Raw genomic sequence first — 21149 nt, forward strand, 5'->3', positions numbered from 1 at the left:
TATCTGTTGCTCTACTTATGGTGGGTCACCCTGCAGGAGTGCACAGAGTACCCAACGTATTACTGATTCAATTGGTTACACCGGAAATAAAATAATAATAAAAACCCCTGCAAATCTCAGCATTAACATAACCCAGCTACGTGTAAATACATAAAACTAGCCTCAGCCTAGCCAAACTACATGGATAGAAGAACAACTCTAGTGATAGAAGAACGGTAAAAGGACCTAAGTCTGGATGCCTTTGCAAGCTATCCAAAACTCTGGAGGATGGTCAGGCCATATGGTCCTTAAATTCCTACCTGGTGTTGTCTTCTTCTAGGGAAAGACTGGTAGCCTACTACCTCTCTCTGGCATCTTTGCTGAATGGACTGTTCTCCCTTCCAGTGTATGCGTGGGGCTAGTCCCTCAATTCTTCTATGAATCTTCTGGGGGTACAGGAGATCATTAAGTGATTATGGCCCACACCCAGTGAGCAGCAACCTATTTTTCCCCTCACTGTGTCAACACACAAAATATAGCGCCTTCCTCTGAGAAAGTGAGTAAAAAAAAAATGGTTTCTGCTCACCTTCCTGACTACAGGCTGGGAAATCATGTAACCAGAATCAATACTATGTGACTTATGTGACCAATAAAAAACCAACAAGTTTGAAATTCAAAAAGTAACAAGCATTTATCCCCAAATTTTTGCACTCCATTTTAGTAAAAACAAATTTTATATGACTTTTTTTTCAAAAATTTAAATGTTTATCAAATGACATTCAGTTTCATTTAAGGTTTTGTGAACTCAGAAAAGGGGCATAATTTGATGGAGGAAAAACACTTTTCTGACAAATATTTTGCCCAGTTCTAATCACCTAACATTTACCCAGGGATTTTTGTATAACTTGTTCCGTGTTGCTATGTGATGTGTCTCTTCCTAAAGATGCAGTAGAAGACATCTACCATCATGACAAACGGAACTATTCATGTGTAAGTTAGCCACATATATCAGTGCTTGCCAGATTGTGGCCCTAGTATCTGTTAACATCAAGCATGAATATTATTTCTTTTCACCTACATCTATTTGTTTGTGTTCACATAGATCCCCACTGTTTGATTCTATGTTATTCAGGTTCTTATTACCACCTTATTATCATAGTATCTGAGCACCTACCAATGGTGTATTATACAACATGGCTAACATCTGCCCTATGTGGTTTGTTCTCTCTCTCATCCTCTCCCCCAAAGGAGAGTGGAGTGTTTTGTTTTAGTAGGGTTTGGAGCTTTTTTAATATGTACACGCTGCTCTGTGTTTATATTAGCGAAGGCAAGGTTGAATAAGTGAGCTGTGCCCTGGTTGTGAGAAGTATTGAGGTTGTGTATGCCTGAACACCTTTTGTGCCCCTACAGTGCTCTACAGAAATAAGGCCATAGTCTTTTTCTAAACCAATGTGTTTCTTCTGGATCCCTCTTAAAGGGCCAAATTCAGGCTTGCTATAATCAGGTGAAATTCCACTGACTTACATCAGGGCTGATTTTTGTCCAATGGTCTGTTACCATAAAGCAAGCATAGTAATAGTGTTTAGTGATTCCTACAGTAGCACTTTTATTTCCTTGAGCTCCTTGCTGTTACTGCTCTATGAGGAGCTATAGATTGCCACTTTCTGGTGATGTTTCAAGGGACACCAGCGGAAATGGATTTGGAAGCAGTATGCTTTCAGGCACCCAAATGCATTTGAAACAACTGAATTCTTGAATACTCAACTATTGGGGTATTTCATCATTAATACAGAATTGTCATGATATTGACAGTTGACTCAACAATAACTCTTTCTGTATGTTGTAGCTTTAAGAATTTCATTTTAAAATTAATTAATTGCTTCAGAGGCTTTTCTATGAATTCACCCCCATAGTATCTCATTGCACCCAAACGTTAAGGTAGCTTGTCCTTCCCTGAGAAGTTCAAGTATATTATCCCCATTCTACAGATGACGAACTGAGGAATTAAAGGTATATCTGCACTGCGACTAAACACCCATGGCTGGCCCGTGTCAGTGACTCGAGCTCACAGAGCTCAGGCTAAGGGACTGTTTAATTGTGGTGTAGACATTTGGGCTTGGGTGTGTGATCCCGTGAGGAGAGAGGCTCCTGAAGCTCAGGCTTCGGCCCCAGTCCCAACATCTACACAACAATTAAGCAGCCCCACAGCCCCAGCATGAGTCAGCTGACACAGGCCAGCCACAAGTGTTTAATTTCAATGTAGACATACCATAAGCGATAAGCTTGTATGTGGGCTTGTGACAGAGATAGGAATAGAACTTTAGGTCCCGCAACCAATGCCTTAGCTATAAGACCATGCTCCCTCTATATGCATTTGGGGCCAGATTTTAAAAAAAGCTCAGTTCCCATTTAAGTACAAAATAAGTGGCTAGTTTTTCAGAAGAACCCATCTGAGTTCTTTTTGACAATCTTCCCAAAATGGGACTGCTGGGTGCTGAGTATTTTGGAAAATCTCGTACCTTGTTACGTTCCTAAATGGGAGCTGGGCTCTGTTGAAAATCTAGCCCTTGGTTTGAGGCCTCACACAGTTACTTATGTGTTTCAAAACAGTGGATTGCCTGTGTCTATATCTATTTGTTTCATGAATTTAAATGATGCCTGTTTATGCCTGGCACTGAGCTTCCTGACAGCCATTAAAAATATAATCCATAACGATAAAGATAATAGCAAAACAGCAGCAAATTCCACCCAACATTAAACAGCCAGTCAGCAAGAAAACAGAACAAAATACCATCTCCTCACCCACCAGATTCTCAAAAGAAATCTCAGGACTCCAACAACCTCAGCACTCCTCAGTCTCCTGCCCAGAATCATGAGCTCTGCAGGGCCAATACACGCAGGCTATTTTGAACCATGAGGAGCAAGAGCAGACTGAATTCCAAAGGCCTGGGGCCCTCACAGACAACACCCTTCTGGCAGCTTCCTCTCTTAGGATACGTCTACACTGTAGAAAACCCCTGTGGCAGTGAGTCTCAAAGCCTGCATCTGCAGACTCCAGCTCACGCTATGATGCTAAAAATAGGCACGTAGACATTTCCATTTGGGGTAGAGCTGAGGCTCTGAAACCCAGCGAGGAGGGTGGATCTCAGAGCCCAATCTCCAGCCTGAGTGAGAACATCTACATGACTATTTTTAGCACAGTAGTGCCAGCCCTGTGAACCTGAGTCTGTAAACCTGAGCTCTGAGCCATACTGCCGCAGGTTATTTATTTTGCAGTGTATCCAGAAACCCATATTCCAGGAGAGCTTCAGCCCTAGTCAGTGATGAGCTGCCAAAATCTTAACAACGGGTTCCCTCCTCACCCCACGAGGGGGTCGTTGCCCACCCCCGCCCCCCAGGACTCCTGCCCCATCCAACCCCCCCGCGTTCCTTGACGCCGCACCCCAGGACCCCTGCCCCATCCACCCCCCACCCCTGTCCCCTGACTGCCCCCAGAACCGGGCAGGAGGGTCTCGTGGGCCACCGTAGTGGGTGCCTACCCCACCCCTAAGAGCCAGAGGCTCCTGACGGAGGGTGAGGTGGGGAATCCCGGAGGTGCTTACCTGGGGTGGCTCCCAGGAAGCATCCGGCAGGTCCCTCTGGCTCCTAGGGGCAGGGGAGCATAGCTAGGGGGAAACAGGGGGAGCGGCCACTCCCCCACTGATCACATCAAAAGTGGCGCCTTAGGCGCCGACTCCCTGGGTGCTCCGGGGCTGGAGCACCCAAGGGGAAAATTTGGTGGGTGCAGAGCACCCACCAGCAGCTCCCCACCCCACGCTCGGCCCCAGCTCACCTTCGTAACTCCTCCACCTCTGCCTCCTCCCCTGAATGCGCCGCCCCGCTCTGCTTCTCCGCCCCCCACCCCGCTGCCCGGGAATCAGCTGTTCGCACGGGAAGCAGGGGTGGGCTGAGAAGCAGGCAGTGGCTTCCCGCTCAGGACCAGGGAGGCAGAGGTGAGCCGGGGCAGGTAGCAGTTCCCCTGCTGCGGCGTGGGCGGCCCTCCTTGCACCCCCTCACCCCAGCTCACCTCCGCCTCCCTAAGCCTGAGTGCCTGCTTCTCAGCCCGCCCCGGCTTCCCGCGCAAACAGCTGATTCGCGGGAAGCCGGGGGGGCGGAGAAGCAGAACCAGGCGGCGCATTCAGGGGAGGAGCTGGAGGCAGAGCGGAGGTGAGCTGGGGCCGGGGGTGGGGTGGGGAGCTGCTGGTGGGTGCTCTGCACCCACCAAATTTTCCCCTTGGGTACTCCAGGGCTGGAGCACCCATGGAGTCGCCACTTTTGGCCGGTTAAATTTAGAAGGTGCGACTTTTGGCCGGCCACTTTTGGCCGGTTAAATTTAGAAGCCCTCTTGGCCACTTTTGGCCGGTTAAATTTAGAAGCCCTTTTAGAACCAGTTGTCCCTCGCGGAACAACCGGTTCTAAAAGGGCTTCTAAATTTAACAACCAGTTCTAGCGAACCGGTGCGAACCGGCTCCAGCTCACCACTGGCTCTAGTGCCTTTCCTGATCACAGCAGAGGCAGTATGGCATAGACAGTAGGGAACCCCCAGGTGGACAGATTCCAGGCCATTTTGGACTTTTACGGTTAAAACCAATACTTTTAAGTCCACCCAGAAGCCAAAAGGCAGCGAGTGAAGACCATGGAACACTGATGTCCTATGCTTATGGCAAAATACTCCCCTCAACACATGAGCTGCTTGTTGATAAATTATATAGCCAATTGCTTGACCACATTTGGTTCGTCATGAAGTGTACTCAACACACCAAATAACCAATGTCAGTCAGGTTTATTAATATGGTACAGGGAAAAGGTTCTATATCAGGGGTCGGCAAACCTTTCAGAAGTGGTGTGCCGAGTCTTCATTTATTCCCTCTAATTCAAGGTTTCCCGTGCCAGTAATACATTTTAACATTTTTAGAAGGTCTCTTTCTATAAGTCTGTAATGTATAACTAAACTATTGTTGTCTGTAAAGTAAATAAGGTTTTTAAAATGTTTAAGAAGCTTCATTTAAAATTAAATTAAAATGCAGATCTTATCAGTTTAGTGTGATCCTTGCCCTGGCTTTTCCTTGCTGAGTTTTCCAATGTCTGGCATGTATTTGGATACTTTAAGCTGCACACAGGCTTCTGAGTGATCAGTTGTTAACTGGCTCCGAGAGGGACAGAGGACAGATTTCATATGTGAAAATACCTGTTCACACAGGTATGTGGATCCAAAGCCTGAAAGCATTGCAAACGCAATTTTCTTCAAACAGTTAAATTTCACTGGCAGGGACGTCCAGCGGGTCAGAATAGAGGCCCCATGATCTCTCTCAGTAGCTTCAAGTGCACTCCGCAGATCTCCAAACTTTGATGCCCACAATTCTGAGCTTTTTAACTGAATGAGCTGCATTTCGAAATCTTCAACACCCATCCACTGAAATACAGAACTGTGGCTCACGAAAGCTCATGCTCAAATAAATTGGTTAGTCTCTAAGGTGCCACAAGTACTCCTTTTCTTTTTGCGAATACAGACTAACACGGCTGTTACTCTGAGACAAATCCAAGTCGCTTTCGTTGAACTTTTCAGGTTTAATTAGAAAAAAAGCATTGGGCCAAATTGCTGGAAATCTTGAAATCTGTCAGAAAATTCTGATTCCAGTTCTTGCATGTACGTTCTAATCTCAACATCAAACGCAGTGTGCTGTTCCACGTGGTGTGCTAGTGATGTAAGCAGCAGATCAGGACTTAAAAATATCCCAGCACCGTGGCACTGGAACAATTTTTAAGGTGGGGGTGCTGAGCTGTGCCCCCCTTGACCCTGTCTGCACCCCTCACTGCCCCAGGTTGGGGCCAGTGGGCCACAGCTGGGGGCGGCTGAAGAGCCCCGGGCCGGTGGCCGGGACTCCAGGCCAGCAGCGGAGCCCCCGGGACTGGTGGCTGGGACCCGGGGCTGGCAGCGGGCTGAGCGGGGCTGGCGGATGGAACCCCAGCTGGCAGGGGCCAGTGGCCGGTACCCCAGGCCAGCAGCAGAGCCCTCGAGACCGATGGCCAGGACCCGGGCAGCGTGAGTGCCACTGAAAATCAGCTCACGTGCCGCCTTTGGCACGAATGACATAGGTTGCCTACCCCTGCTCTATACAATACCAATGATGTTACATTCACCTTATGCAGAAGGTGTGCTCCCCAAAGTTACACCTTTAAAGCTATCCATTTATACCCTTGTTTACCAGTAAAAGGTACCATATACGTCATTTAAAACTAATTGCAATGTACCCCTTATCCGTGTTCTGAATCCACTATGCATTCCAGGTCATGATGCACCCATATCTTTGTTCCGGGAACATGAATTCCAGGTACTATGGGGCATGAAGACACCTCCTAGGCCTGTACCAGGATAAATAGATTTATGAGGGTAACTCATAAGGAAACAATTATATGTTCTGATACTGACAGTTTTCCTATCTACTTAAGACAAAACTTACTTCAGCTAATACAAGGGGCTATGGGATGCTTTAGCATAAGTAAACAGGATTATAACAGAAGTACAGAGAGAAGCTGGGTGAGGTAGTATTTTTTACTGCACCAACTTCTGTTGCTGAGAGAGACAAGCTATTGAGCTACACACAACTCTTCTTCAGGTTTAGAAAAGGTACTAAGAGTGTCACAGCTTAATATAAGATTGAACAGATAGTTTCACATAAGTAGTTATGCTTATAGTTTATGCTAAACTATCTGTTTGATCTTGTATTTAGCTGTGAAACTCTCAAAGTCTGGGGGTGTCCAGTTCTGGGCTTTTGATTTGGGCTCATCTGTAACACAGAAAAGACAGAAAATAATCAGGGGTTCTTCACATAAAGATGTTTAGGATTTTTATTTTATTTTATTTTGTGGGGGGCAGGGTATCTTTATCAGAATTTGTTAATAACAATGAACACTGAATCACATCCAAGGGAAACAATCTGCATTGGTATGTACGAATAAAGCCGCTGTCTAAGATAAAGATCACTCAGACCATACATCCACCCTTTATATTACAAATGGACTTTATGGCTTGTAAAAGGTTGTTTTTTAATTAAATGGCTGGGTGACTCATTCCTCCAAGAGTCACCGCTGAGATGATCCATGGCATGCAGGAGCAGCTGAGACAAGAAACAGCTGGGAACTGGGCCTCCTTTGGCAGACTAAAGCACAGAGATGTAGGAAACAGGAGGCCTACAATCTTGGAGCCTAATCCTACAGATGCTGAATGCCCTCAACTTCCAGCAAAGCCAGTGGCATTTGAGGGTGCTCATCATGATACAGGAGGTGCTTAGCACCTTGCAAGATCAGTCCCTTAATAAGATTAGCTGCATTCAAAAATGCATGTGAATGGAAAGGAGTGAAGAGTTCTCCAGGTAAATATTGTTCCATGATTGTAACAAGAAATCCTCCTTTTCCTGTCTAGTCTCACTTCTGGAGTCAAGACCCTAGTACATTCCCCCCCATATACCAAGATGCATAATAGCCAGGTTGGACTACAGACCTTTGTGCACTGGAGAGAGATATATTTTCCTCAGTTAGACTATAGCAATGAAATGGATGCTACTCAGAGTCAGACCTGTATATTGAGGGGACAATATACTGAAACCCAACGGCATTTCATAAAGTACCATACAGTTTTGCTCTCTCAGTAGAGACACTCACACGAGGATGGGGTGAATATCAGTATCCCAGTTTATTCCCAGGATAGAGCTCTGTGGGCAGGAGCTGACTTCATGCTGTGAAAAGAGACTGCTTGATGGCTCTGAATAATCCCGTGCAAAGAAGAATTTTGGGGACAAAGTAGTCTGGGGAAGGGAACACCAGATCCATGATGACATGAACTCTACAGATCTAATTCTATGGGGCTCTGCCTGTCAGATGGGAACAACAGCTGCAGAAAGCCTGATCTGCACTTGTGGGGTCTGCCTACAAGATGGAGAGACAAATTCCATCCCACACAGACCTTCTGAGTTCCCCACACAAAGACCGATTACTCCAGCTTTGTGTGAACAGGAGTGATTGTCCTCTGTAGCTCTTATTAATAGTAACAGCTGTACTTATCTGCAGGAAGGAAATCTACTCCCACTACATATCTCACTTGCACTGACCAAGTACCAATGTCATTTGTCATTGCTACGGACTATTTATGGCATCTCTGATACAAAGAAATACATCTTTTCACCGTCCTGCTACCTGTTCCCTTATATGACACACACTTACAGCCCTGTGCTCCAAGGGGCCAAGTGCCTCCAGCAAGCTGTTGACTGCCTTTAATACCCCCCAAGACAAGAGAGGATGGATGGACTGATGGTTAGTCACTAGCCTCCTAGTCCAGAGTGTGTTGGGTGTTCTGTTCCAAGCTCTGCCCCAGATATCCTCTGTGAGCTTTGGTAAGTCACTCAGGTGCTCTCTGTGCCTCTGGGCCCTCTCTATAAAAATGCAGATACCTCAGCATCTGTTGTGAGGATAATTATGTTAAAGATTGTGAGGTGCTCTGACACTATGGTAATAGGGGATATATAAGTACCTTGGATAGAGGATAGTAAGTGCCTCAGAGTAGGTGGTTGACACTTTTCCTGACTGGTTCTCTTCTCTGTGCCTAGGTACTGGTGCCTATAAATACCATAGTGAGACAGACATTTTTCCAGTAAGATGTGCTGTGAACTGTAAGCAATTGCACCAACCAGTTGGCCTGAGGAGGAAAATTGCTATTGATGCTGGGATTTTCCAAGGGAGTTGGGCACTCAAATCCCACCAAATTTCAACGTGACTCAGGTGCCTTTGGCTCCTTGGAAATTCCCAGCCTAATTGTTTAGGAAAATGTTAACTTATTTTGGCCCCAATTCAGAAAAGCACTTAAACACGTGCTTAACTTCAAGCATGTGCTTAAGTCCCATTAAGTGCTTTCTTGAATCAAGGCCAATGTGATATGGCCGTGAAAAAAGCTAATGCGGTCTTGGGATGCATCAGGAGAGGTATTTCCAGTAGGGATAAGGAGGTTTTAGTACCGATATACAAGGCACTGGTGAGACCTCACCTGGAATACTGTGTGCAGTTCTGGTCTCCCATGTTTAAGAAGGATGAATTCAAACTGGAACAGGTACAGAGAAGGGCTACTAGGATGATCCGAGGAATGGAAAACTTGTCTTATGAAAGGAGACTCAAGGAGCTTGGCTTGTTTAGCCTAACTAAAAGAAGGTTGAGGGGAGATACGATTGCTCTCTATAAATATATCAGAGGGATAAATACTGGAGAGGGAGAGGAATTATTTAAGCTCAGTACCAATGTGGACACAAGAACAAATGGATATAAACTGGCCACCAGGAAATTTAGATTAGAAATTAGACGAAGGTTTCTAACCATCAGAGGAGTGAGGTTTTGGAATAGCCTTCCAAGGGAAGCAGTGGGGGCAAAAGATCTATCTGGCTTTAAGATTAAACTCGATAAGTTTATGGAGGAGATGGTATGATGGGATAACATGGTTTTGGTAATTAAATATACATGGTAAATAGGTCCAATGGCCTGTGATGGGATATTAGATGGGGTGGGATCCGAGTTACCCAGGAAAGAATTTTCTGTAGTATCTGGCTGATGAATCTTGCCTATATGCTCAGGGTTTAGCTGATCGCCATATTTGGGGTCAGGAAGGAATTTTCTTCCAGGGCAGATTGGAAGAGGCCCTGGAGGCTTTTCGCCTTCCTCTGTAGCATGGGGCACGGGTCACTTGCTGGAGGATTCTCTGCTCCTTGAAGTCTTTAAACTACAATTTGAGGACTTCAATAGCACAGATATAGGTGTGAGGTTTTTTGCAGGAGTGGGTGGGTGAAATTCTGCGGCCTGCGTTGCGCAGGAGGTCAGACTAGATGATCATAATGGTCCCTTCTGACCTAAATATCTAAAATATCTATGAATCTATGTCTCTGCTCCTTCTTTTTCTCATCCTCCTTCCCCTCCCCCACTTCCTTCACTTCAGTTTTTCTTTCCTTAACTTATATCTCTTCCTCCATCTTTCAGTGTCTGGCATTCTCTTTCATTCTCTTTTCCTCCATCTTCCTCATTTGCCTTCCCTTTCATGTCTCCATGTTGCATTTTCCCTCTTTCCTTGTTTCTCCTCTTCCATCTTTCTTTCATATTCCCGTCCCCAACAAACTCTTCTCCTCCCTAACCATCTCTTCTTCCCTCACTCCCAATACCCTCCTCTTGCCTGCTAAGAATGAATGGGTGAAAGGAATGCAATAGATGCAAACTATTTGGAATTTACTGAGATGTTTGATACAGTGTCAGGCCATCTCAACATTAATTCAAGCTGGCTTGGTTATAAACCCTGTCACATGGATTGACAACCAGTCGTTGGACCATAGACAAAGGGTAATGCTAAATGATAATGTACAGAACTGAAGTGGAGAGTGTCCAGTAGAGTAGCATCAGAGTTCAGTGTTAGGGCCTGTTTACTTTAACCTTTTCATTAATGATCTAGAAGTGGGGATAAAGAGCATGCTAATGAACCTCATAGAAGATGCTCAGCTGGGAGGTGTTGTGAATGCCATTGAAGGCTGAAGAGGAAAAGGATCCAGAGAAGTTTCGCGTATGGGCAGAAAATAACAAAATGAAATTTGATCTGGAGAAATGCATTGGAGGAAAAATAATCCAAAGTATAGTTATTCAAAGGGAGAGAGAGGAACTTGGAAAGCAGCAATGTTGAAAAGACTGTGGATGATAGAAGACAACATGAGTGGGGCATGTAGCGACTATACATACATATGTGTTCCTATCACTGTTAGCTCTGTCCTCAGTTTCTTCATTTTTTGTTGTGCCTGCTTGTTGCATTCTCTCTTAAATTAGACTGTAAACTCTCCAGGGCAGGGACTATCTTCTACTCTGTGTTTGAACAGCAACCAGTGAAATTGAGCTCTAATCCTGATTAGGGCTTCTAGGCTGTACTGTAATACCATATAAAAATACTCCTTAATAATGGACCTTGCAGTACATTATTGCTGCAGAAAAGTCCATATACTTTTGGGCTGCATACTCAGAAGCATCACATCACAGAACTGGAAGGTAATAAGCACTCTGCATTCTGGTGTCATCACACCTGGAGCAGTGCATTCAATTCTCGGCATGTCACTACTAGAAGCATTTTGACAAATCAAGGGAATCCAGCAATTAAAATGATCCACGGGCTAAAGGGACCGGCTTATGAGAAATGTTAAAGGGGCTAACTGTGCCTCCTGTAGTTTGGCTAAGCCATGAGTAAGGTGCGGACCTGAAAACCAGAGCTGGGTGGAGGATGGAAATTCCATTTCATTAAGGATTTAAACGTTTGTCTTCATTCTGATTAGGAACAAAACATGTAAATTTCCAAAATTCTCCACAAAAGAAAGTTCTGGGTGGTGGAAATCATTTTGGGTCGATTGAAATGTTTCATCTTTGCAAAATCAAGATGTTTCATTTTGATTTCTTGTTTCTAGTTTTATATTATTTTATAAATGATTCACAATGAAATGTCATTTCAAAATGAAAAATTGAAACATTTCATTCCAGAAATGTCAAAACAGGGCATTTCAACATTGTCAGTACTTTTTCTCTCAGTTTTTCACCGAAATTAAAATTTGGCAAAATTGACACCAAGCATTTTGACTTCAGTAGAACTGCATTCTCTAACTGAAAATGGTTCCATCGAAGATTTTCCAACCAGCTCTACAATTCTGAAATCTCATAGGGTTGGATCCAAAGCCCATTAAAGTCAATAGAAAGACTCCCACTGACTTTAGATCAGGACCATCAATCAGCATCAAGGAGAGAAAGGAAATTATTTAGGGTGGTAAATAGGGTATGACTAGAAGTAATGGGATAGAATTAATAAAGAGAAAATTTAAGATAGATATCAGGAAGCTTTCCTCACAGTGAACCCTGCTGGTTGTGAAATAGTCACCCATGAAGCGTGAAAGCCCCATTGCTTGGAACCTTCAAAGTAGAGTGGAAAGAGAACTAGAAACAACACAGTCAAGACCAAGCATGCTCTGGCAGTGTGATGGCTTCCACAGATGACCTAATATGTTTCAACATCTCTGAACCTGATTTTATGTATCACAGGTGTTTAAACAGAAACTGTTACCATGGTGTGTCCTGATACCGACGTATGCTATGAAATCATAGTTGGCGCAGCAAACACACAGTCCAAACCATATAAACTGTGAGAAAACTTGTACCAAAGATCTTCTAAATAGTGGAAAACATATTTGGGATGGAGTAGATTTTAATATCCAGAAAAATCACTTCTGCAGCTATTTTATGGTCTGAACATCTCTGCACATTAGCAGTACATCAATATTTTCTTTATATTTAGCAATAAATTAAAATCATTTTCTGAATTACGTAATCTTGGTCAGACTAGCAGGATTGTAATTGTCTGATTCATAATTTGTAATTTGAAAATACAAACAGCTTTTGCACCATTTATGACAATAGGAAATCCTTCTGATTGAATTCTAGACCTGTGTTTGGTCCAGAGTTTATAATGACGGTACTGCCTTCTAGCATTTGCACTAGGCAAGGAGAACTTTGTTTCACAGAATCATAGAATATCAGGGTTGGAAGGGACCTCAGGAGGTCATCTAGTCCAACCCCCTGCTCAAAGCAGGACCAATCCCCAATTTTTGCCCCAGATCCCTAAATGGCCCCCTCAAGGATTGAACTCACAACCCTGGGTTTAGCAGGCCAATGCTCAAACCACTGAGTTTGAATGTGGGAGGTTCATTTGACTGTGAGGAAAACTATAATATGCTCTAAACATTCTACATGGACAATAATGCTTTTTTGGTTGGTTGGTTGATTGATTCATAAATGATGTAACTCCTTTTGCAAGGGTAAGTGTGCTTTAGAGAATAACAAACTATGGTCCGAATCCTGCAAACACATGCATGTGCTTAACTTTAAGTATGTTAGTAGTCCAAATGACTGTAATGGGAATTACTCCTGTGAATAAAATTAAGCACACACACAAGCTTTTGCAGGATCAAGATTGGTATACACATATAAGGCAGGTTTCAGAGTAACAGCCGTGTTAGTCTGTATTTGCAAAAAGAAAAGGAGTACTTGCGGCACCTTAGAGACTAACCAATTTATTTGAGCACAAGCTTTCGTGAGCTACAGCTCACTTCATCAGATGCATACTGTGGAAAGTACAGAAGATCTTTTTATACACACAAACCATGAAAAAATGGGTGTTTACCACTACAAAAGGTTTTCTCTCCCCCCACCCCACTCTCCTGCTGGTAATAGCTTATCTAAAGTGATCACTCTCCTTACAATGTGTATGATAATCAAGGTGGGCCATTTCCAGCACAAATCCAGGGTTTAACAAGAACGTCTGGGAGGAGGGGTGGTAGGAAAAAACAAAAGGAAATAGGTTACCTTGCATAATGACTTAGCCACTCCCAGTCTCTATTCAAGCCTAAGTTAATTGTATCCAATTTGCAAATGAATCCCAACTTGGTGGAGTCTGTTTTCGAAGTTTTTTTGTTGTAATATCGCAACTTTCATGTCTGTAATCGCGTGACCAGAGAGATTGAAGTGTTCTCCGATTGGTTTATGAATGTTATAATTCTTGACATCTGATTTGTGTCCATTTATTCTTTTACGTAGAGACTGTCCAGTTTGACCAATGTACATGGCAGAGGGGCATTGCTGGCACATTGGTCAAACTGGACAGTCTCTACGTAAAAGAATAAATGGACACAAATCAGATGTCAAGAATTATAACATTCATAAACCAATCGGAGAACACTTCAATCTCTCTGGTCACGCGATTACAGACATGAAAGTTGCGATATTACAACAGAAAAACTTCAAATCCAGACTCCAGCGAGAGACTGTTGAATTGGAATTCATTTGCAAATTGGATACAATTAACTTAGGCTTGAATAGAGACTGGGAGTGGCTAAGTCATTATGCAAGGTAACCTATTTCCCTTTGTTTTTTCCTACCCCCCCCCCCCAGACGTTCTTGTTAAAGCCTGGATTTGTGCTGGAAATGGCCCACCTTGATTATCATACACATTGTAAGGAGAGTGATCACTTTAGATAAGCTATTACCAACAGGAGAGTGGGTTTGTAGGGGGGGTGGGGAGAAAACCTGGATTTGTGCTGGAAATGGCCCAACTTGATTATCATACACATTGTAAGGAGAGTGATCACTTTAGATAAGCTATTACCAGCAGGAGAGTGGGGTGGGGGGAGAGAAAACCTTTTGTAGCGGTAAACACCCATTTTTTCATGGTTTGTGTGTATAAAAAGATCTTCTGTACTTTCCACAGTATGCATCCGATGAAGTGAGCTGTAGCTCATGAAAGCTTATGCTCAAATAAATTGGTTAGTCTCTAAGGTGCCACAAGTACTCCTTTTCTTTTTACATATAAGGCAGTACCTGAGCCTGCATTCCTCAAATATTCAAAACTCCCATTAGGATCACTTCATCCACTCTTAAAAGGCAACCACCTTTGTGATGGGACACAGCTGCCATTATCTGTTGGTGCCAGAACCACTACACAAGATTTTAGGGACAGGAAGAAGAGGAAGAATGTGTTATCCACCAAAAGGAGCAAGGTGATTTAGACAGATGGAAAATAATTATCCACACTGGGATGTGCTTAGGACACTGGGAGGGGAGATCAATAATAATAATAATGTATACATTATATTTAGAGATATGCAAGCATGATATTTTAGGTGAGTGAAAGATTGAATTGATTTTAGTATATTTTCAAAACTCTTTGGGGTTAGCCACATTGGCATAGCAGAAAATAGTATTTTAAATTATTGTATATAAAATATGTGTAAACATAATATGCACACATCTGCACAAAATGGTAGATTGTGCTACTAACGTGAGAGTAACAAGAAAATTGTATGTAACTGAAAATGAAACACCCTTACAATTAAGTAGCCTAACATTTGAATTAATTTTATTTTTTTCTTATATCTCTTTGCATAACCAATGTAAATAAATAAATAAGGCAATGTTTTTATCCCTAAAAGGAAAAGCAATGCTACCGTGTAGCACTCATTTGCAACCTTACAATATCAACCCATTGCGGATGCTAGCGTGGGGCCAAAAATCTGTTAAAAAGTAATTTCCATGAAAAACTGAAAACAATTTTCCTGAATTTTTTTTGAAAATCTGTTTGCTATTTCCCCATCAGTTCCAGTGCACGTACAATTGATGGAACATAAAGTTTACAAATCATGAAGAAAATGTCTTACCTTATACTTTAAAACTTACAATTGTTTTACATTTGTAGCCTATGATTGAAGAGAAGAAAAACCAACATGAATGTGTGCCAGTGGAACTAATATTTTAAATATTAAGATTTTGGAATTCACATTTGCAATAGGTGAGTAATACTTTTAACATTCACAGCTTGTGATCTGTGTTGCTGCAAAATGGAAATACAGTTAATGTAACTTAGGATTTTTGATATGTCTGGAAGAAAGATGTGATTTCTGGTAAAATATTGTTTTAGCAGATTAAGATTTTGTTGACTTTTTCAGTGGAGCTATGCAGATTTACATCAGCTGAGAGTCTGTCTTATACACTGATGTTTGGAAATACTGGAAAAAATCTATTTAAAAGAGTCCCCAACTGTAATGTTTTCTTTATTGTTCTTCCCTCATTATTGCACTATTATCACCACTTGCATGAAAACAGGGTCTGTCGGTGGAGAGCTCTAAGTGCTAGAGCTAGAGCTATCAGTACCGGGCAATTGTTCATTTGCAATCAAGGCTCTTTTATGTGAGGCTCTACAGGGTTCCATTCTATCAGCCGCCCTATTCAACATGGTCGTGAGCCAGTGGGAGTGTTGGCAAGAGGCATGGGGTTTGGAATTTCAATATACAGAGGGCACAGTTCTGTATCTCCATGATCTCCTCCAACTCATTTGGTACACATGAGTGATTTACCCAGAGTCTAGCAGAGACTGGGGCATGGATGAAAGCAAGCAGGCTGATAAGCAACCCGGATGAGGCTGAAGCAATGATTGTAGAGTAGGGGAAGCAATTGTCAGAAATGGTGACAATTACACAGAGCACCCTAGGCTGATGGCATATAGGTAGGCCATTTGTTATTCATGTTCACAACCTAGGGTCTTGTTGAAATACCCAGCTCCTCCTGGATATTTAGCTAATAGCTGTTGCTAAGTGCACCTTTTTTTTTAATGGCAAGCTCGATAAAAGAGTTATGGGCTTTTCTCTTGGATTTGAACCCCAGCATGACCACCCAGGTCACTGTCACACCTAATCTAATCTATCTAGGAACTATCACTATGAAGTTGTTGGTGCTTCTCAAAAGTTAAAAGTTACAAGGTCAGTTTACTACAATGTACCACACATGGAGTGACTCCCAAAATTCATTCTGAAACATTGCCTAGCGTGCAATGCAGCTGCCCATCTATTATACATCCCTTCTCTGAGGGAGCAGATTGCACCTGTGCTTTGAGATCTGCAGTGGTTACCAAATGAATTCTGCCTAAAGTTTAAGGGGTTGGCTTTGACTTTCAAAGGCCTAAACAATATGGGTTCAAGGTACCTGAAGAGCCATCTCTTTCCCTACATGAGTGACACCATGGCAGGTTCTGTCAGCTCAGTCACTCAAGATGACAGTCCCAGGTTGAAGCAGGGTGGGAATGGTAACAGACTGCTCCAGAATATGCTTCCATACTTCTGGGTCTGCCAAAGCCTGGATTTAATTCCTTCAGGATGTGCTGTGCTTTCCTATCTTAGCCTCTTTTAGCGGTGGGGCATGGGGCTAACATAAGCATGGGGTGGAGAGCAGGTAGTTTTGAATGATGAAGCAGGCTGTTTGTGCTTTGTGATGCAATAAGTGGTATGTTTTATCATGATTGTGTTGTGCTCAGGGATTTGGGAATAAGTCTTAAAATAAATAAGTAAACTAAAAAGTAGGCTTAGAAGGATTATATTTATCAGTAAATGTCAGTAAATGTTGATTTCACTGTACACACACAAACCAGTGAAAAAATATTTCCTTCGATAATAAAAATTAAATTTTTCACATAGGCAAAGTAAGAAAAACACTACTTGAGTACATTAGAGTTTAATGTAAGGATATTTACTCTGTCTACTTTGACATGTGATGCTAACAAGTTGTGTTTTAATGGTTATAAAGCTTTAACTTTTTGAATCTCAACATCTGCTGTGATTAAATAATGATTGTCTAACCCCCACATAATTTTCTTCAACTATGAAAATTTAAACTGATAAAAAAGAAAAAAAAATTAAACCCTATAATTTTGCACAACTGTGAAAATATAAATTGATAAAAATTGAAAAAATGCTTAAAAATAAACATCAATATCCATTGAAATTATTAAAAAATAAAAATTGATTCTGCCAAGCCTAAATAAAAGGTAAGTGAGTTTCACTATCACTGAATTCATTATCAGTGCAGTCTCCTGCATTTCAGGAATCTGCAGTTTAATAAATTGAGTAGGGGGTGAACACTGAGCACCAATGGGAGTTTTGTTATTGACCTTAATGGGGCCAGGGTTTCATCCCTAATCTCTTATACAATATATTTTATCATTAGTTCTTGCCAAGCTAATGTGAGGGTGCTGGCCAACAAAGATGCTACCTGGGAACTCAATAAATCCCAGGGCCCTGTTAAGTATTAAGTACTTGGCGGCTCAGCACTGCATCCAGACTTCTCAATGATGGTTTAAAACTTGAGGCAAAGTTAGCAGCACCCCGTAGTTTGGATGGCATTGCTTGTTGCTTGAAGACGCAACATTTGTGGTTGTTTGGATATATGGACTATTGTGGCTTAATTTAATAGCTATGAAAGGCCTGGTTTCTTCAGCACTGGATATATATTAGAGATGGGTTTGTACAGAGGCAAATCTGTATTTAGGACTGAATTTCATGACTCGGACATATACACATGTCCCGTACATATGCACATGACGCAGTCATGAAATTCAGACCCAAGAACAGATTTGCTTCTGTATGAGGACATCTCTAATATATATCCAGTACTGAAAAAAACAGTCCTTTTCTGACTGATTCTTTTCATACTGGTCTTCACAGGTCAGCCCCAATTCAACCTAACACCCTTTTGTTTTTAAAAGTTTTCTTCTTATCTATAGGGGATAAGTTCTCATTTTGTGAAGGGAAGGGGGGAAAGATCCCAACAACTCTTCACAATAGGAAAATTAATTGGTGTTAATTTCTAACCTGGCCAAATCACACTCACTGGGAAGGAGGCTCTCCCAATTAGAAAGTAATTTTTAAAAATCTAACCCTTTCGGATAAAGGATTTTGCTGTGTGTGTGTGGGTAGCGGGAAAGAGAGAAAATGAGACATTACAATCTCATGTTCTATAGAGATGAAATTTTAATATGCATAGATATGGGCTTGTTTCATATAGGTGCATGTATATATGTACATCATCATCTCTATCCATCTAGCTAATCCATCTCGTTTAAAACTCCCTCTTTCAGACAGCTAGCTCATCTACAAGACGATCAGCTCCCAAATCAGCGGGCGTGTGACGGTGGTTTTACTGGAGGAAGGGATTCCCCTTTTTCTTTTCCTTTCCAGAAGGGAGCCCGGGGCGCCCTGGCAAAGCCTTGGACGTTTCTCAGAGCTGCTGGCTCTTTGGAGAGGAGCCCTCAGTTGCTCTTTAGCCATTTGGCTTCGCTCCTCCTTTCCCCTCCGAATCAAGCTAGTCTGAGCTTGCAGGGTTTCCGAAGTGGCGGCTGAAGCCGGGACACGTTGGGGGAGGGGGCGGGAAGGAAAGTGGCGGAACACTTGCTGTGGGGAGCTCTGCCCTGGCCCCCCTCCCTGGGGGGTTTGTCGCTGCAGCCTGGGTGCGGGGGGGGGGCTAGCCTGCGCCTGGGTGGCCGCCTGGGAAAGAGGAGAAAAGTGCCGTGCTTTGTGCTGGCTTTCCTGCTCAAAGTTCCTGTTTTCTCGGCGCTGCAAGTCTTATGATCCATTGTGTCATCGAGCTCAGCTGGCTGGGGCGAGAGGAAGGAAAATCCCTCCGAGCCAAATTTGGCACTGCCTGCCGGGGGGCGTGAGAGGCGGCGGGGGGGGAGAAATGCCATCCCCGGCCAGCGGCGGCGGCGCCTGCTGAGCGACCCGCAGCCGGGGGCGGCGGAGATGCGGGGTCGCCCTGCGGAGCGCAGCTGAAGCCTTGACCATGACGACTGGCCCCGAACCATGGCCAATGGGAGCGGGGCGGTCATGCTGAAATGCGTGGTGGTGGGGGACGGGGCCGTGGGCAAAACTTGCCTGCTGATGAGCTATGCCAACGACGCCTTTCCAGAGGAGTACGTGCCCACCGTGTTTGACCACTACGCAGGTAAGGGGCGCCCGCGATCGGCTCTGAAAGGTGGGGGCGTAGAAGTGCTGAGTAAGAGGCTCCTCCTCGGCAAGAGCAGAACTTGAGCGGAACTTTGCCATTTTCCAGCCCTGAGCCTCCTGCCTTGACCTTCTTCACACAGGCTGGTTTTAACCCTTCTGTGCCGGGCCGGCCTGCCTGGCTGCCCACGGCCGCCTCCCCTGGGAAAGGGCCCGCCAGATGAAAGTGCATACAGAGGATCCTGGCCCGGTATGCTTTAAGTGCTGGGGGGCGATGCCGGCGTATATAAATGTCTGAACGAGACCAACACATTAAAAAGTGCCTGGAAAGGGTTTAAACAGGACTGCCACTAGCTCTGGGTGATTGACATGAAAGGACATAAATATTAAACCCATTCTTTCTGCATCTCCAAGTGCATTGCAGATGTGTTCTTCTGGTAGCTTTTTTTAGACCTCTGTGTTTTTTTTTTTTTAATGTTGAGTCTGCTTGTATAACTGAAAACACTCCTCTGCCTTTGTTTTTGTATGCCCCTTAGCTACATTATTAGCGACACCTTTCTTTTTCCCTCTTTTTTACAGTCACTGTTACAGTTGGGGGGAAGCAGTATTTGCTGGGGCTGTACGATACTGCAGGACAGGTGAGTACTTTCAGATCCAGCCAAAGCGTTAATCCAGCACCTGGAGGGTTTTTATTATTCCAGTCTGAAGTGTTTTCCAAAGCTTAGTTATTTTCATCGTTATATACACACTGATTAATTCAGGGGTGTTCATTTATGTTGGACTGTCTCGCTACACTGATTTGTAATAATCGCCTGCTTCCATCAAGTTCCATGTGTTGCCATGTTTTTAAAACCAATGATAAAAACAGGATGTTGGGTTTAAAAAAATAATGAATCAAACTCTTATTCCAGTCAGCTGTGGTAGACTTTATTTTTAGTTTTAAATGGCCAGGTCCTCTTGAGTTCTCTGTCTAGTCCCTTATTGGTGATTGAAGTACGTGACTGTAGAGTTCTGAATGGTGGATAATGGCATCATCTAATATTCTGGGAAGGGATTTTGTCTGGTGTTGCGGTGCTGTAACAAACCTAACATCACTTGAATTCCTGAAATCATCATTCCGAGTCTAAACAACTGTAATGACTTCTGTAGCCTGTCCAGATTTGAAACCCTCTTTTGATTAGTATTCTGAATGGCTTTATGCAGCGTGCGATCTGTTTCTCTTCTGTTTCAAGCACACCACATCTGACGGAATCCCAGATTAGTGCAGTCTCGCTTAATTAGGAAAATTTAAATAACTAAAAGTTTTGCAATTTATAAAAAACAGCACTTAAAATGAGGCAGTATCACTCTCCGCCACCTCCATTTGTAATAATTTATTTGGTGCCCAAACAAAACAAACCGAATAATTTGTGCTAGCAAGTCTCCAAATACAAATCCTATTGTGAAAGATGCTTTGTCCACCTGTAGTTTTAAAAACTGCATATGGCAAATAAAACCTGCTTGAAGTGCAAGGGATCCCTAGTATTATTGTATTGATATTTGTGGCTTCTGTTGTTAAGATGTCAAGAAAAGATTTCAATAACTATTGAGTTTACATTAAAAACACCTACTTTCTGCAAATCTGCAGATGAAGAAACTGTCACAAGTTAAATTACATGGAGCTGCGTGGGGTGGCTTATCTAAACAAAATAATTCATGTAGGTTGACATTGCAATGTCTTGAGCCTCTCACAAGAAGGCACTCTGTATACTGCAGGATTGA

At 43.2% G+C, this 21149-nt stretch overlaps 1 protein-coding gene across 1 annotated transcript in view; it reads left to right on the forward strand.

The window, feature by feature from the left end:
* The first annotated feature begins 18631 nt into the window (after positions 1–18631).
* Positions 18632–21149, forward strand: part of RHOQ (ras homolog family member Q) — a 41263-nt gene continuing 38745 nt past the window's right edge. Inside the window, exons 1-2 of the mRNA XM_007062800.4 lie at positions 18632–19389; positions 19968–20026. Coding sequence (XP_007062862.1) covers positions 19248–19389; positions 19968–20026 — 201 coding nt within the window. The 5' untranslated portion in view covers positions 18632–19247. The remainder of the gene's footprint in view (positions 19390–19967; positions 20027–21149) is intronic.

The sequence above is a fragment of the Chelonia mydas genome, chromosome 3, assembly GCF_015237465.2.
Source record: "Chelonia mydas isolate rCheMyd1 chromosome 3, rCheMyd1.pri.v2, whole genome shotgun sequence".
NCBI lineage: Eukaryota > Metazoa > Chordata > Testudines > Cheloniidae > Chelonia > Chelonia mydas.